Consider the following 14,418-nt stretch of genomic DNA (forward strand, 5'->3'; position numbering starts at 1 on the left):
TTCCCTTTTCTCGATTCCTTCTGCGTCACATAAAGTTTATATCTCCCCTACCCAACATTACAGTTTATGACACGCGTGGCCCAGCCCTGCAAGGTCTCATTTATGTCAGATCCGGCCCCCATAACAAATGAGTTCGACACCCCTGACCTAGACTGATCCTGCACTGAGCAGTGGGGTTGAACTAGATGGCCTGTACGGTTCCTTCCAACTGTGTGATTCTATGATTCTAACTCCATGCATTGAACTCTTCCTCCCCCCTCGAACAAAAAACCACGCAAAATAGAGATGGAGAGAAGAAAATTTCAGCAGGCCCTCTCAAGAATTGCCCAGAAGGCAGAAAAATTACTAAACCGCACTTCAAATTACAGTAACCGGCTCCTGAAGGAGCCCAACAATAAATCTGTATCTGAAGGTACTGAGTCCCAGTTTATTCTGAATTGTTGAAAATAATAGTAATATAACGCCCCCCCTTCCCCCCCCCCATCTCTCCAGCTTGCTCTTTGGGGAAATTAAGTGCGCCGTGCTGGGCAGTGCAGGGGTTAACGGCGACTGATGTCGAAACGCCATGAGCCTGTGCTTTGTTCATCAGAGCGTTAAATCTGAAAGCTCCAGAGAGCACCGCGCAGCCCGGCGCTGCAAGGGCCGGGGTATAAAGTTCTGCATTAAAAATTCATATCGCAGGCCTGCCACAGTCCTCGGCTCTGGCTGAAAGGAGAGCTGGCGGGGAAATATTAGACACCCCACCATCTCGCTGGCAATTGGAGACATTCCTCAACAAACAGCACCTCGGGAAAGGAATGAAAGGGCAAACAAACCGTGAAACAAATCAAAGGGTTCAATTATCTTCCCCTCTCTTTTTCCTTTCCAAAAAGGAAAACTTTTCAAGCTTTTTAAAAAGCCGGATCGCAGGGGGACTCTCCGGCTGCTGAGCCAGCTAGAGGCTTGGTGCAGCGTTTCGCTCGCTTTGTGTACGGAGGGCTACGGGAGCGGCTTTGGAGAAGGCTGGAAGAAAGGCAAAGCAGTCGTGGGAACGAGCGAATGTTCCTGTTATATTACCGCTATACCCATCTCTCCGTTATGGGGAACTGGTCACAACGACAGTAGATTGTTTGCTCCTGGGTAATGACTGAAATCACAGTTACCGCAAGCAGACAAGGTGCTGTTTGGCGACTCCATTTGCAGCGTTGTTCTTAGCAATGCTAGAACAAGGAATGTGATACTGGCTTAAAGGTTTGTTCGTTATCAGAGCTGCTCATCGACTTGTCTGCATATTTATGGGAGCCACAAAGTAACAGGAAGCAACAACCTCTTTGGAGGAGGGGAGACAAGAGCAGATACCTGCTACAAATTGACTAGGGGGGGGGGGGTAGGGGGGGCGGGGAAGATCCAAAATGATATAATGTGGCACCAGATCACTGCCCCACCCGCACACAGACACACAAAATATTGTGGACTTCCCAGACCCTCAGATTGGCTTATGTGACTTAGAATTAAAACAATCTCATTTAGAAATTCTGGGTATTAGCTTTCATGCGCATGCACGCTTCATCACATACATCTGAAGAAGTGTGCATGCGCATGAACATTTATACCTGGAATTAAGAGCATAAGAGAAGCCATGTTGTATCAGGCCAATGGCCAACCAGTCCAACACTCTGTGTCACAAAGTGGCCAAAAACCCCAGATGTCATCAGAAGGTCCATCAGTGGGGCCAGGACACTAGAAGCCCTCCCACTATTGTTCCCCCCCCCCAGCAGCAACTTTGTTGGTCTTAAAAGTGCCACTGGACTCAAAACTTTGTTCTGTTGTAAAAACATGAAGGTTCTTTCTACCATATGTGGTGGACTCGTGAAAGAGCAAAAAAGTATTGGCAGATGATTCAGCAAGAAATTTCTAAGATCTTGGGATATGAATTCAAGAAAGTTGCAGAGACTTTTCTTTTGGGATTACAAATGGAAAAATTTCCAAAAGAAGATAGAACTGTAATTTGGAACTTGCTTTCAGCTGCTAGGACATTATATGCGCAGTTGTGGAAGCAAGAAAAAATACCAGAGAAATGGGATTGGATTATAAAAGTTAAGACATGGAGTGAAATGGACAAATTAACAAGAATATTAAGAGACTATGATTTAGAAGTTTTTAAGACGGAGTGGAAAAAGTTTAGAAGATATGTAGAAAAAGAGTAGAAAATAAAAGGACATTGGACAATTTTTGATAATGATTAAGTTAAAAAAAAAAGAATATAATTTTTTGTTTTAATAGTTAAGGGTACCTTTAAATATTTGCATTTTAAGTAAATAACACCGGCGGGGGTCAAGTAACAGGGGGAGGGGTGGGTAGAAAGTAATATATGGGGTAGATAAAACAAGTTTTTAAAGATGTAAAAAATAGATTTATTACCATATGTTACCAATAAAATTGTTTTAAACCGAAAAACTTTGTTCTGTTGCTTCAGACCAACATGGCTATTCACCCGAACATAACATTTAGAAATGTGACCCTCACATACATACATACAAGGAAGACACAAGCAAAGCACAATACAAAAATGTGCAATCTAATAACCACAGGCCCTAAACAATCTGGATGTAAACCTGGATATATATTTAAAACCCAACTTGGATACAAGTGGTCCTTTCATTTATAATGCTGCCAAATTATCTTCCTGCCTTCCTCTTTTACATCTCTTGTCTCAGTTGATAAGCTTATGGACAAGGGCCTCGTGTTCTGTGACTGATGCAAGTCACCTGTTGGCCAAGTGTCCACAAAGTAAGATACAGGTGACAAGTAACATGAATTTGGTGGGGGGGGGGGGGGAGATTCCTTAAAAAGTACCATGGATTCCGCCTGGATCTTCAGGGCCCTGATCCGCTTACTGGCCTCTAAACAATACCTTTTCTGCCATCGTTGCCAAATTACTTGTAGATCAGAAGTATCAGAGAAGGCCTAAGGAGACCTTAAGGTGCTGGTACATTACGTTCTATGGCAGAGAGTGCTGGTTACCAGCTACAGGTGGTAGCCCTGCACAGGCAACACAGTGTAATGTTTGGCTAAACTGGTCTGCAGGTTTGAATGATTGAATGGAAGCTGTTCCAGAAAGCCTGAGTTATGTAGTAGATGGCAGGGTGACCTTTACCATTAGTGACGCTCTGTTAATTTCCAGATTTACTGCTCATTAGAACCAAGAGGCCAGAATGAACTGAATCTGGAATCTGCTGGATCTTTTCTACTACACTTGCCGATGCACTTTTGCTCCCATCTGGCCATGTCAAGCAAAGTCATTCTCTAGTCTAGAGCTATGACGCTGAGGTGGTAGGCTGCCCTGCTAAACTTCTGCAGGCTTGTTTGTTTTTGCATTGCCAGAGCTCAGTTTCAGCTGTCTTTCCACTGAATGCCGCCGCCATACACCCCGCCCCCCCCATGCAGAAGGCACAATCCACTTAAGAGCACCCATACATTGCGATGAGATCCTGCCCATGGCATTGGTCTACTTAATATTTACACGATTACACTTTACACAAGCTTATAATGGGGACTCGCACTGGTGACGACTCCTGTGTGAAACCGAGGTAGGGGCCCAATACAGTTCGGGACTGCGTCACAGGGGGAGGGGAGGGGAGGGGCTCCTATCTTCCTCTGAACCATTTTCAGGAATCAACAAGGTCCAGGAACAGGCTTTTGTTGGGGCTAATTCCCCTGTAATTGGCCACAAGTTAGATACGCCACCTCTGGCCTGTTGATGAAAATCCAACATTCTCTTGGTGGACCCCTTTCCTTGCCTAGGAGGAGATAAGCAGGCTCTAACAGCCACTGGCCCTCTCCATTAGCACAGTCTTTTGGAAGGCGCTGAAAGTGTTTCCCAACAGCACACACACACACACACACCTGCTTCATTGGGGCTGTGGCTTAGTGGAAAAGCATCTGCTTGGCATGCAGAAAGTCCCAGTTTCAATCCCCGGCACCTCCAGTTGAAAGGATCAGGTAGTAGGTAATGTGAAAGATTTCTGCCTAAGTCCCTGGATAGCCTCTGCTGGTCTGAGTGGGCAATACTGACCTTGATGAACCACTGGTGAACCCATAGACTTTCTTCCTTCTAAATGGACGGATATTCTGAGATGAGGGCTGCAGAAATGCACGGTCCTGCAGCCGCACAAGTCACACCATGGCTCCCATGCGATGTCACTTGTGGAATGGTGGACTGTCATTTTTCCCACCCCTTCCTCAGGCAGGAGCATTTCTGCCCAGGCGGGAGGCTGGGTCAGGCCCTTCCTGACCATCCTGGTATAAACAGCTGTTTCTCCCCCTTCTATCGCCTTTCCTTCACATTTGCTGCCTGATCTTCTCTTCTCGCACCCAGATCCTTCAAGGGTTCCCCACCCTTTTTGCCCACTTTCCTTCCCACTCTTGGAGCGCCTCTTGCACTGAACAAAAGCAGGCAGAGCTGTCCCGCTGATCTAACCCAGAAACGGTCGCAGTCTGGGGGGGGGGGGGGAACCCTTGAAAATCCTCTTACACAATTGCCTTGGCAAGCCCTTCCGTGTCCCAACAAACATTAAACTGTGCTCGCCGTTTGTCTCAGGAATCCTGTATTAATAAACATGAAGACGAGCACTCCTTACCTCCCACACTTAGTGACAGAGGAAAACAAAGGCCAGCTGTAGTCCTCAATGGGTCCTTGTTCCCCGCATAAAGGACTAATTACATTTTATTTCAAGCCTACACATGGAAAACTTTAGCGATGCCGTCTTGTCGATTGCAGCTTCTGGTATTCCAGCTGACATGCTGCAAAGCACCCCCCCCCCCCCAAATTAACATGTTCCTTGCTTCAGATGCAGTCAAGATTGAAAAAAAAAATCCACCAAAAAATCTTGGGGCAGAATGGCGAGGCATCCAAGAAAATTTCTTAGTGGGCAAATGCTTCATGTGCATTAAGATTGTTTGGAGGAACTACTTTGTTAAGAGCGACGCAACAGCCCCAAGCTGAAGTCCGTGCAAACGTGTTTGCTCACATTCGCCCCTTGTCTCTCCTTCTGTCACCTTCTCCGCAGATTTATACTGCAGGCAGGAATCGATCACCTTGGCTTATCGCAGTGCTAAAAACCGTCATGTAAAAGCAATTGTGCTTTATTAACAGGCAGCTACCATCACCAGGGAGGGGCTGTGGCTCAGCTACAGAGGACCTGGTTTGCAAGCAGAAGGTCCCACATTCAATCCCTGGAGTCTCCACTTAAAAAGGATCAGGCAGCAGGTGATGTGAAAGACTGAGACTCTGGAGGGGCGTTTCCAATCAGAGTAGGCAATGCTGACCTGGACAGACCAAGGGTCTGGCTCAGTACTAGGCACCTACAGGTGTTTAAGACGACAGAATCCTAGTGAGGCAGCCATATTACGTCTGTGGCAGCCAACGCAACCAAGAACCTTGCGGTGCCTTAAAACCAGCACATAGATTGTGGCTGAAGATTTCATAAGGCAGGGCCCTTCTGGTCTGATATGAGTTATCTTGTTGGAGAGGAAGGGTGTGCATGCTGCGAACTGCAAGAAACACTGCTGCACAGAAAGGTGATGCCCGCCTGGGTCAAGGCACGTTCTTTCTGGCAATTTCTATTTCATATGGCTAACAGTCTTCCAAGGTAAAATTATTCCTTGGCCCCCCCTCACAAAGCTGCCTTATTCTTTGGTCTATCAAGGTCAGACCTGTCTACTTTGACTGGCCACAGCTCTCTGGAGGTCTCAGGAAGAGGTCGTTATCCTTACTTATACTTGATCCTTTTAAAACTGGAAATTCTAGGGATTAAACCAGGGACCTTCTGTATGCAAAGGAGAGACGCATCCACGGAGCCATACCTGTCCCTGCTCATAATACATACTGTCTTGCTGTGCCCACATTTATGTGCTTGCGTGCATATACAGATATAGATACACACATCTGAGCCTGCTTGCAGGGAAGAAATCCAGACAGACAGACTGACAGACCTTGCACTCTGGAATACTTACCAAGACAATGAAACAGAGAAGTCCATATATTAAAATCATAACTGAAACCAGGTCGGTAGCTGTAGGAAAGAATCCCTCAAGGCCTTGGTACTTTTCTAAGTAATTAGGCAAGATAACAAACGCACAACAGACACATTCTGTTTGGATCCCACTTTCTGCTTCCCTTGAGCATAAGTCTGGCCATCGCTGAAGAAGTTCAGCCCTTCTTGGGTAGAAAGATGCCTTGAGCAGCCTAAGCCTGGGTCAGACTTCTGATCAGACTTCTTAAAAACTTGTAAGGCACTGGTATCAAAATTGCATGCCTGCCGCTGACAAGAGGCCTGTTTTGTAAAACTGGGTAGCATGCAAAACTTCTGGCATCTCGAAACACTTTCTGTTTCGACCTGCCTGCTGCAGAATACCTGTGCACTGGCAGAAGATTTTCGGGACTGTTCTAGGATGTACATTCAGATCACTTGGGCAACTGCTTGGCCTGCAGGACCTCACTGGAGACCCCGTCGACTGATAGCCCCTCAAACATATTCAACACTCCCCACAGCTGTGTGTTTGCAGCGTTATCTCAGTAGCAGGGCAGAGAAGTGGTCTTCCAGGTAGGTTTATCCGCTGCAATTGGCTTCCTTGTTGAGGAATACTTCCGAGAAGCCCTAAGGTCCTCCAGAAACACAATCAGAAGGTCCTTGATGCAACTTATGGTAATACCTTCTCTTTTACAACTGGCCATCCTTCACTAGACACTTCAGCCCCTGGCTCAATATACATTCAAAAGGATAAAACCCTGGCAAGATCACTTCTTCCTTTCATCCCAAGGCTAGTGAGCAACTCCCGGAGAGACACACCGTGACCTCTCAATGACCCAAGATAATCAGGAAGCCTGTGGAGCTGAAACCCTCTGGAGTTCTCATTCAGGTTATGTCCGTATTGCGAAATTGTTAGCTGCCTTGGGGCCAAAAGCCAGCAAAAAAAATAATAATAAAAGGAGACATAAATAAAATGTAGACAGGGAGTCTGTTATCACATGATAAGGAAAACAAAGAAGAACCCTGGGATAATGGCCTTGATGTAACCACCAAACCTGCTCTGGGTAAACCAATTTGTATGAAAACCTGTACACGTACAGGGGAGTGAAAGAGACATGGAGAAGAGACTAAAACTTCAGCAGAAAGGTAGGGGTAGGAATACAGTAAGACACAATGAGTAGGGGGGAAAACAGGATCCAAAGTTCACACATCTTACTGAATACTTCGTATTAGTATGAGGTTTAGTTTCATGGGTGCAAAACAAGTAGGTTTACTAGCAGGCTCTTGCCCACTTTTGTAGACGAAGAAAATAGGGTAGGGGAATGGCATCAGAGACATGGTGATGTCACTTCTGGACAATGCACAATGCTCAGAATTTGCCCAATGTCTATGGTGATTAGGGAAATTCCTAGAGCATCATGTGGCACTCCACCTCAATGCCTGCCCCCCTCAGCTCCCAGGCATATGCTAACCACCCTAAGGGCAACTTGTATTCTCTCAAAAAAGTAAAGGTAGTCCCCTGTGCAAGCACCAGTCATTTCCGACTCTGGGGTGACACTGCTTTTCACAGCAGACTTTTTTTACGGGGTGGTTTGCCATTGCCTTCCCCAGTCATCTCCACTTTCCCCCCAGCAAGCTGGGTACTCATTTTACCGACCTCGGAAGGATGGAAGGCTGAGTCGACCTGGAGCCATCTACCTGAACCAGCTTTCGCTGGGATCGAACTCAGGTCGTGAGCAGAGGGCTCCGACTGCAGTACTGCAGCTTTGCCACTCTGCGCCACGGGGCCCCGCTGGCAGATTTGCAGTGTGTTACTTAAATGTGCCATCAGGAAGAACTACACAAGCAGAAGTCTTTCTAAGGGTCTAGAATGAAATGAGATAGATCACACAGAATTAGACCTAATTCAGCTGCTGCATAGAGTCAAGCCTTCCCTTCCAAGGGATTCCCTTAATCCAACAAGAGAAGGTTGGATTAAACAAATGCAAGGCACGGGCAGCAGAGGGCCAAGCAGCCTTACTTTGCAGTGGTCTCCTCGTCGTATTTTGTCTTCAGGTCAAACAATTCCGTCCGCGTCTTTTCCAAGGCTGAAGGGGCAGAAGCACAAAGAGGCATTACGGACGTGCAAGGAGCTGCACCATGTATCAGAGAAAAAGTAAGCGCTGGTTGGTTAATAGCGGGCTATAAACTGTCCTCTGTCTGAAAACTCATCTTGCATTAAACCTTCTCCCCGCCCAAACAAAATCACATTGGAGAAAAGACAACACTTTCCTTTAAAAAGGGAGAGAGAGAGAGAGAACTGCACCTCTGTCTTTCAAGAGCACTGAACGTTCCAGATATGCCCCAGCTCAGTCTCTCTAAATGCGCTGTATTCTGTTTACAGATCTGCTCTGTGACATGAACCGTTGATGCCTGAAAGCCCGGGAACCTGCTTTAGCTTCAGTGGCTGCAGCCTGGATAGCCAAGCACGAGCAGATACGTTAAAAGAGGAAATAGAGAAGCAGGCGAAAGGAAGGGGCTGCTAGCAGCAAGAGGTGAGCAAAGGGGGTGCAGAATCCTGCCATTGCCCACTGTGGTGGTGGGGGGGGGGGGATGGAATGCAGATCCCTAACAACGTTTTCTCCAGGGGAACTGATCTCTGTAGTCTGGAGATCAGTTGTGCTTTCCACCACAGCAGATTTTAGATAAAGCTGGGACACAAACTTTGCCAGCAGAAGGTCTGAAGTAGAAAGGGTAGCCATATCAGATGTCTCAGCAGCCCTTTCCTGACAGGTCACTAGCTGATCACAAGATTCAGACGGTTCCTATGTCTGCTCATCACCATTATTTATTTTATTTTTATTTATTATTTTCTTTTGTAGGCTTATATTTTGCCCTTCCCCATAATGGGCTCAGGGCACATCACAACATGAACTGAACAACAATAAAAACCTACCGTTTAAATTAAAAACAATACAATAAAATTAGCAAATCAAACAATAGAACAATAAAACAGTTTTGCCAGGGAGTCAGTGTAGTGTAGCAGTTAGAGTGTTAGACTTGAATTTCCCACTGTCCTATGAAGCTCACTGGGAGACACCAGCCCACTCTTCCTTAGCCTAACTTTCCTTGCAGGGTTAATATAGGGAGATAAAATGGGGAGGGGGGGGAGAGAGAACCATGTACATCATCCTGGGCTCCTTAGAGGACAAATAGGATCATAGATCATCATACAATGAAGAGGTTCTCAGCTGTTGCCACTGAATGGGATGGTTCATATTTGGCATCTTTTGCAGCCGTGGAGGTCACCCCACACCTTGCTCAGATGGGTACAAGGCAACATGTGAAGCAGCGAATCACTGGCTTCTTCAGTGGTCTGATGACCATTTTGCCCCCCAGAGACTGACCTCAGCAAAGTCTGAGACACCCCACCCCACACCCCTGTTCTCAGGGTGAGGGAACTATTCCCATGTCTACAAAAATGGTGCTACAGAATGGGCCCTGCACTCCTTCTGGCCTACACGTAGGGACCACTTATAAACTCTTGAAGACCTTCTCATCAATAGAGACCCTCTGAAATGGCCAGTCGAAACACACCTTCCCATTTCTCTGCCTAGCATTGCCTGTGGCATGGTTTTGCATCAGAACTACTGCTAACCACACACACCTTAATCACAGGTTTGCCAACCAGTTTCTGACCAGATTTCTTTGCTAACCATGGTTAGTGTTCACTGGAAACAACATTGGTGCTGGTGGAATGACTGAAGCACAGAGAAGGCTAACCAAGAATGAGAACGGGGGAACGCAGTGAGTGCAGTCCCCCATGTCATGCTGCCTATCTCTTATTCTTTGTTACTCCAGTATCTCTGACAGGCCAGAAGTACAATGGATGTACATCCTCCTTCTCCTTTGACCAAGCCGCAGAAGTCTAAGTCACAGGAAGAGAAATTGACATACCTGTTTGTAGAGTTTGCACTTTGTGTTCGGCCTCTTCCAGCTTTGAGGCTGTCGACATTTGTGTCTCTTGCAACATTCTGGGGAAAGTAAGAGAACCAAGTCTGACAACATGTTTTTTTTAAAAAAGTCTGCCGTAAAACAAATGAACACTATTTTGTATGGTTAGGAAGGAAGCCGATATATCACCAGCCGCTACAGTTGGGTACCTGGATAGCAGCACATGTTAAGGGCACTTAAGATCAGACTCTTATTTGGGATGCCGTGTATCAAACCAAGTGCAGGAAAGCCAGAAAAACTGCAAGTCCCAACTCACTGGGGGGGAAAAGAATATCCACCACTGGAACACAGGAATGGCTCTCTCCTTCCTTAGCAGTAGCAACAAGAGCCACTGTAGCTCTGAAACAGAGCATGTGCTGTGTGCACAGAAGGCACAAAGATGAATCTTTGGAATTTCCAGATAAAGAGTAGCAGAGTTCATAAATTATATTTACTGTTTTACTTGCTTCTTTCAATAGTCTACTTTTCTCACTGATAGATTACAAAATTAGAAAGTAATACAATTTTGATTCTCAAAGTCCCGGAGAGCTGCTGTCATGACAAACAGAAAATGCTGGGCTTGATGGACCAGTAGTAGGACTCCATTTACAACAGCTTTGTACATCCATCAGAAAGAATTTACAGCTAGGCTTTCCCTCTGTTTAGCCAAAGGGCTTGCAGCTCAGTGGTTAAATACATCCTTGCATGCAAAAGGTCCCAGATTTAGTCCCTGGTATCACTAGAGTTCCAAGACCTCAGGTGCTGGACGAAATCTGGAAAATACTTTTCAACATCCAATAATGCACGAAGCTGTAATTTTGAAGCCATCTCAGCATGACCATTAAACTGCCACAGGAGCTCAAAAAGAGAACACCAAATGGTTAACCTGTTAACTTGAGTGGCTAGCAAGAGGGACTTGATGCATAGGTCTGGGGGAAGGTTCTGCATCACATATATTACAGCAGGGGCGCTTTTGACGCACAGGATCGGTATGACAGATCACCTTCCAGCCAATCTGAGCCTGACAATTTTATACAGCTGGTGGTGCCATGTCAGCTAGCCACAGCTGACTGATTTATAGACCTCATGCGTGGAAAAGATCCGTGCCATGAATCCCGATGAAGACTGAACGCTGAGAAGACGTCTTCACCATGGCGGAACTTCCCTGGGAACAACGCAACTCCATTTCACTTGCCATCTCTCTCTATGGTTACCTTAAGGACAAATGGCAAGTGACTGACACACACAGTGTGCAAAAATATGCACTCCTTTAGCGCTTTTGCGGGTTGTAATCTACTCCGGAAGATGCCAGTGACTAACAATATTTGCGGCAAGAGTATGAGCGTTCGTGAGTCACTTCTTTGGACGCTAGTGAAACTGTGAACTGCTCACAAGAAAAAGGCTATTTGATGCGTTTACGGCCTATGTGACATTGAAATTGAGAACGTTCTTGCTCCGTGCTTATGATCTTACCAGCATACCAAGCTGCTTTGAACATATGAAGCTGCCTTATACTGAATCAGACCCTTGGTCCATCAAAGTCAGTATTGTCTACTCAGACTGGCAACAGCTCTCCAGGGTCTCAAGCTGAGGTTTTTCACACCTCTTTGCCTGGACCCTTTTTTGGAGATGCCGGGGATTGAACCTGGGACCTTCTGCTTACCAAGCAGATGCTCTACCACTGAGCCACCGTCCCTGACTTTATTCCAAGTCAGACCACTGGTCCATGCAGGTCACCATCACTACCTGGCAGAGGCTCTTAGAAAACCCCTGAAAGGTCATCCCCAACATCTGCTACCTGAGACCCTCTGAAGTGGAGATGTCAGGGACTGGATCTGAGATCTTCTGCAAGAAAAAGCGTGAGCCCGGATACAAGCTGGCTTAACAAATTATGTCACCAGTCTGTCTAATACTCAGTATTATCTACTCGGACTGGCAGCAGCTCTCCAGGGTCTAAAGCAGGGAAATGCCTCTCTCAGGCACAGCTTCTCCCTTAAAATAATCTTCCTGTGAGCCTAGGGTCACTCCTCTGCCTAACTCGGTATCCTTCACTCCAAATGACAGCAGCTCTCCAGGGACTCTGGTACAGAAAGGTCTTTCCCAACACCTGCTACCTGAGATGCTTTAACTGGAAATGCCAGGGACTGAACCTCAACCTTCTGCATGAAAAGCACATGCTTTACCATTGAGCAGCCCTTTCCTTTTAGCTTTTTGGGTTAAAAAGACAATTGTGGGGGAGGGTATTTTGTCGCTTCTCGTACAACTGATGCCAAACTACCACTCAGCTGCCATTTTTGCTGTTCTTGCACACAAACTGTGTACGCACATTCACACACACACACACAGACAACTAACCTTTCTTTCTCTGCAAAATCATTTTGCAACTTCTGTTCCTTTTCAAGAGCTATGTTCTCAGCTTGGTTCTTCAGGGTCTGCTCGTATTCCCGGATTTTCTCTTTAAGTGCTTTTATTGTCACCTCTGCAGGGGAAAAAAAACAGAAAGGAAGCTAACAGGAAGAGAGGAAATGAGTGGTAAACAACTCCACGTGGCAGCAGAGTACAACAAGGCTTTCTTTTGCCCGGGGAGACTGCAGCTTGCTCTAAACTTTAGCTCTTCAACCTTGACACAAAATCAATGGCTACAAGTCCCTTTGGAGACCTTTTACTCCCTAAATGTTAAATTGAACTTTAAATGTTTAAGGTTGAGGAGGATCAATGAAGTATGCCGGGAAGCAGAACTAAGGTCTCCCTTGCCTGACTGTGGAACAAAAACGTCAGCTGCAAAATACCTTGCCACCTCGATCACAGGTCCTAAATTAAGCTGCGCTTTACAATTCATGTATTCCCAATGTGGGCGTCCCTTTTAAATAGTACTTTCTTAACTTTGGGAGACCCTGGTAGACAAGGCAAAGTGCTCACAATTCACAAGAACGGGTGCTAAGTGAGCACTTTCTCCTTTGTACGCCTCTTAGTTAAAAACAGGTGATTAGGCCTTCCTTTGTGCTGTTCTTTTCCCCCTGCTAAAGCAGAGGGCAGGGCCTTTTCTGTAGTTGAACCCATTTCAGGGGGCTCCTTTATCACATCTGCTGTGTTTATTTTTCCCACCAGCAGAACAATTTTATTAATTTACTTATTTAATTCATTTGTATGCAGCTTTTCTCCCCAATGGAGACTCCAAGTGGCTTACTCGAGAGCCAGTTTGGTGTAGTAGTTAAGTGTGCGGACTCTTATCTGGGAGAATTGGGTTTGATTCCCCACTCCTCCACTTGCACCTGCTGGAATGGCCTTGGGTCAGCCATAGCTCTTCTAGGAGTTGTCCTTGAAAGGGCAGCTTCTGTGAGAGCTCTCTCAGCCCTACCCACCCCACAGGGTGTCTGTTGTGGGGAAAGAAGATAAAGGGGATTGTGAGATTCTGATTCAGAGAGACGGGTGAGGTATAAATCTACGGTCTTCTTCTTCTTCTTACACTGTTCGCCTCCTCCTTTTTATCCTCACAACAACCCTGTGAGGCCAGTTGGACTGAGAGAGTGTCATCCAGCAAGTTTCTGTGGCATGAGTGGGAATTCGAATCCAGGTCTCTCAGATATTAGTCTGACACTCTTATCCACCTCACCAGGGGTGGTTAATGGTGGCTCTCCAGATGTTTTTTGGCTACAACTCCCATCAGCCCCAGCCATTGGCCATGTTGGCTGGGGCTGATGGGAATTGTAGGCAAAAACATCTGGAGAACTACCGTTGACCACCCCTGCACTACACCACACTGGCTCTCAACACTTCAATTGAGTCAGGGGCTCACAGATCAATGCTGATCAAACCATGCATTTTTAGTTGTTTAAATTTCTGAACTGGATTATATTCAAGTATTGAGGAGGGGACTTCTCAAAATCAGAGTCTGTGTCACAGAAATTCTATGAAAAAAATATGTATCATGGAGATCAAAGGGGTTAATAATCAGCGACTACCTTTGCTGTGTTGAAGCTTTGCAGGTGCTGAAGGAAAATTTTGCTCTTGCTGTAATGCCCAGAATGGGATACTTTCAGGGCAACCACAGGTCTTGTGTAACGGGTAATCGGTTTTACAGCGAACAAATTTTGTTTCCTGATGCAGGAAACATGCTTGGCGGCAAAGGCCAACAGACACACACAAACCTGAAGCGTTTTGAACGATGTGCGCTTACTTCTCCGGATAATGGCATTTCCATGTACAATGGCCACCTTTAACAGCGGGCCCATTACCTGAAATAACTAACCTACATTACTCCAATATCTGCACTCTGCCCTAGGGATAAACAAACCGTAACTACAGAGAATGCTGCAGATAGTTAAGTAATAGCAACATATTAATCTGGAGAGAAAGTGGCACGTTGCTACACGTGCGCTCCAAATGGCAGGCACTGCGCAAACGGAAGCTGAGGTGGGTCCAAATATTAGGAGAG

At 46.1% G+C, this 14,418-nt stretch overlaps 1 protein-coding gene across 11 annotated transcripts in view; it reads right to left on the bottom strand.

Annotated features, from left to right (window-relative positions):
- Positions 1-14,418, bottom strand: part of CUX1 (cut like homeobox 1) — a 364,039-nt gene that overhangs the window by 145,853 nt on the left and 203,768 nt on the right. For all 11 annotated transcript variants that reach the window (XM_060259668.1, XM_060259667.1, XM_060259669.1 and 8 more), the window contains exons 6-8: positions 12,339-12,462; positions 9,948-10,024; positions 8,032-8,098 (exon numbers count right to left, since the gene is read on the bottom strand). In XM_060259668.1, the coding sequence (XP_060115651.1) occupies positions 8,032-8,098; positions 9,948-10,024; positions 12,339-12,462 (268 nt within the window). The remainder of the gene's footprint in view (positions 1-8,031; positions 8,099-9,947; positions 10,025-12,338; positions 12,463-14,418) is intronic.

Source organism: Heteronotia binoei, chromosome 18 (genome assembly GCF_032191835.1).
Source record: "Heteronotia binoei isolate CCM8104 ecotype False Entrance Well chromosome 18, APGP_CSIRO_Hbin_v1, whole genome shotgun sequence".
Lineage (NCBI taxonomy): Eukaryota > Metazoa > Chordata > Lepidosauria > Squamata > Gekkonidae > Heteronotia > Heteronotia binoei.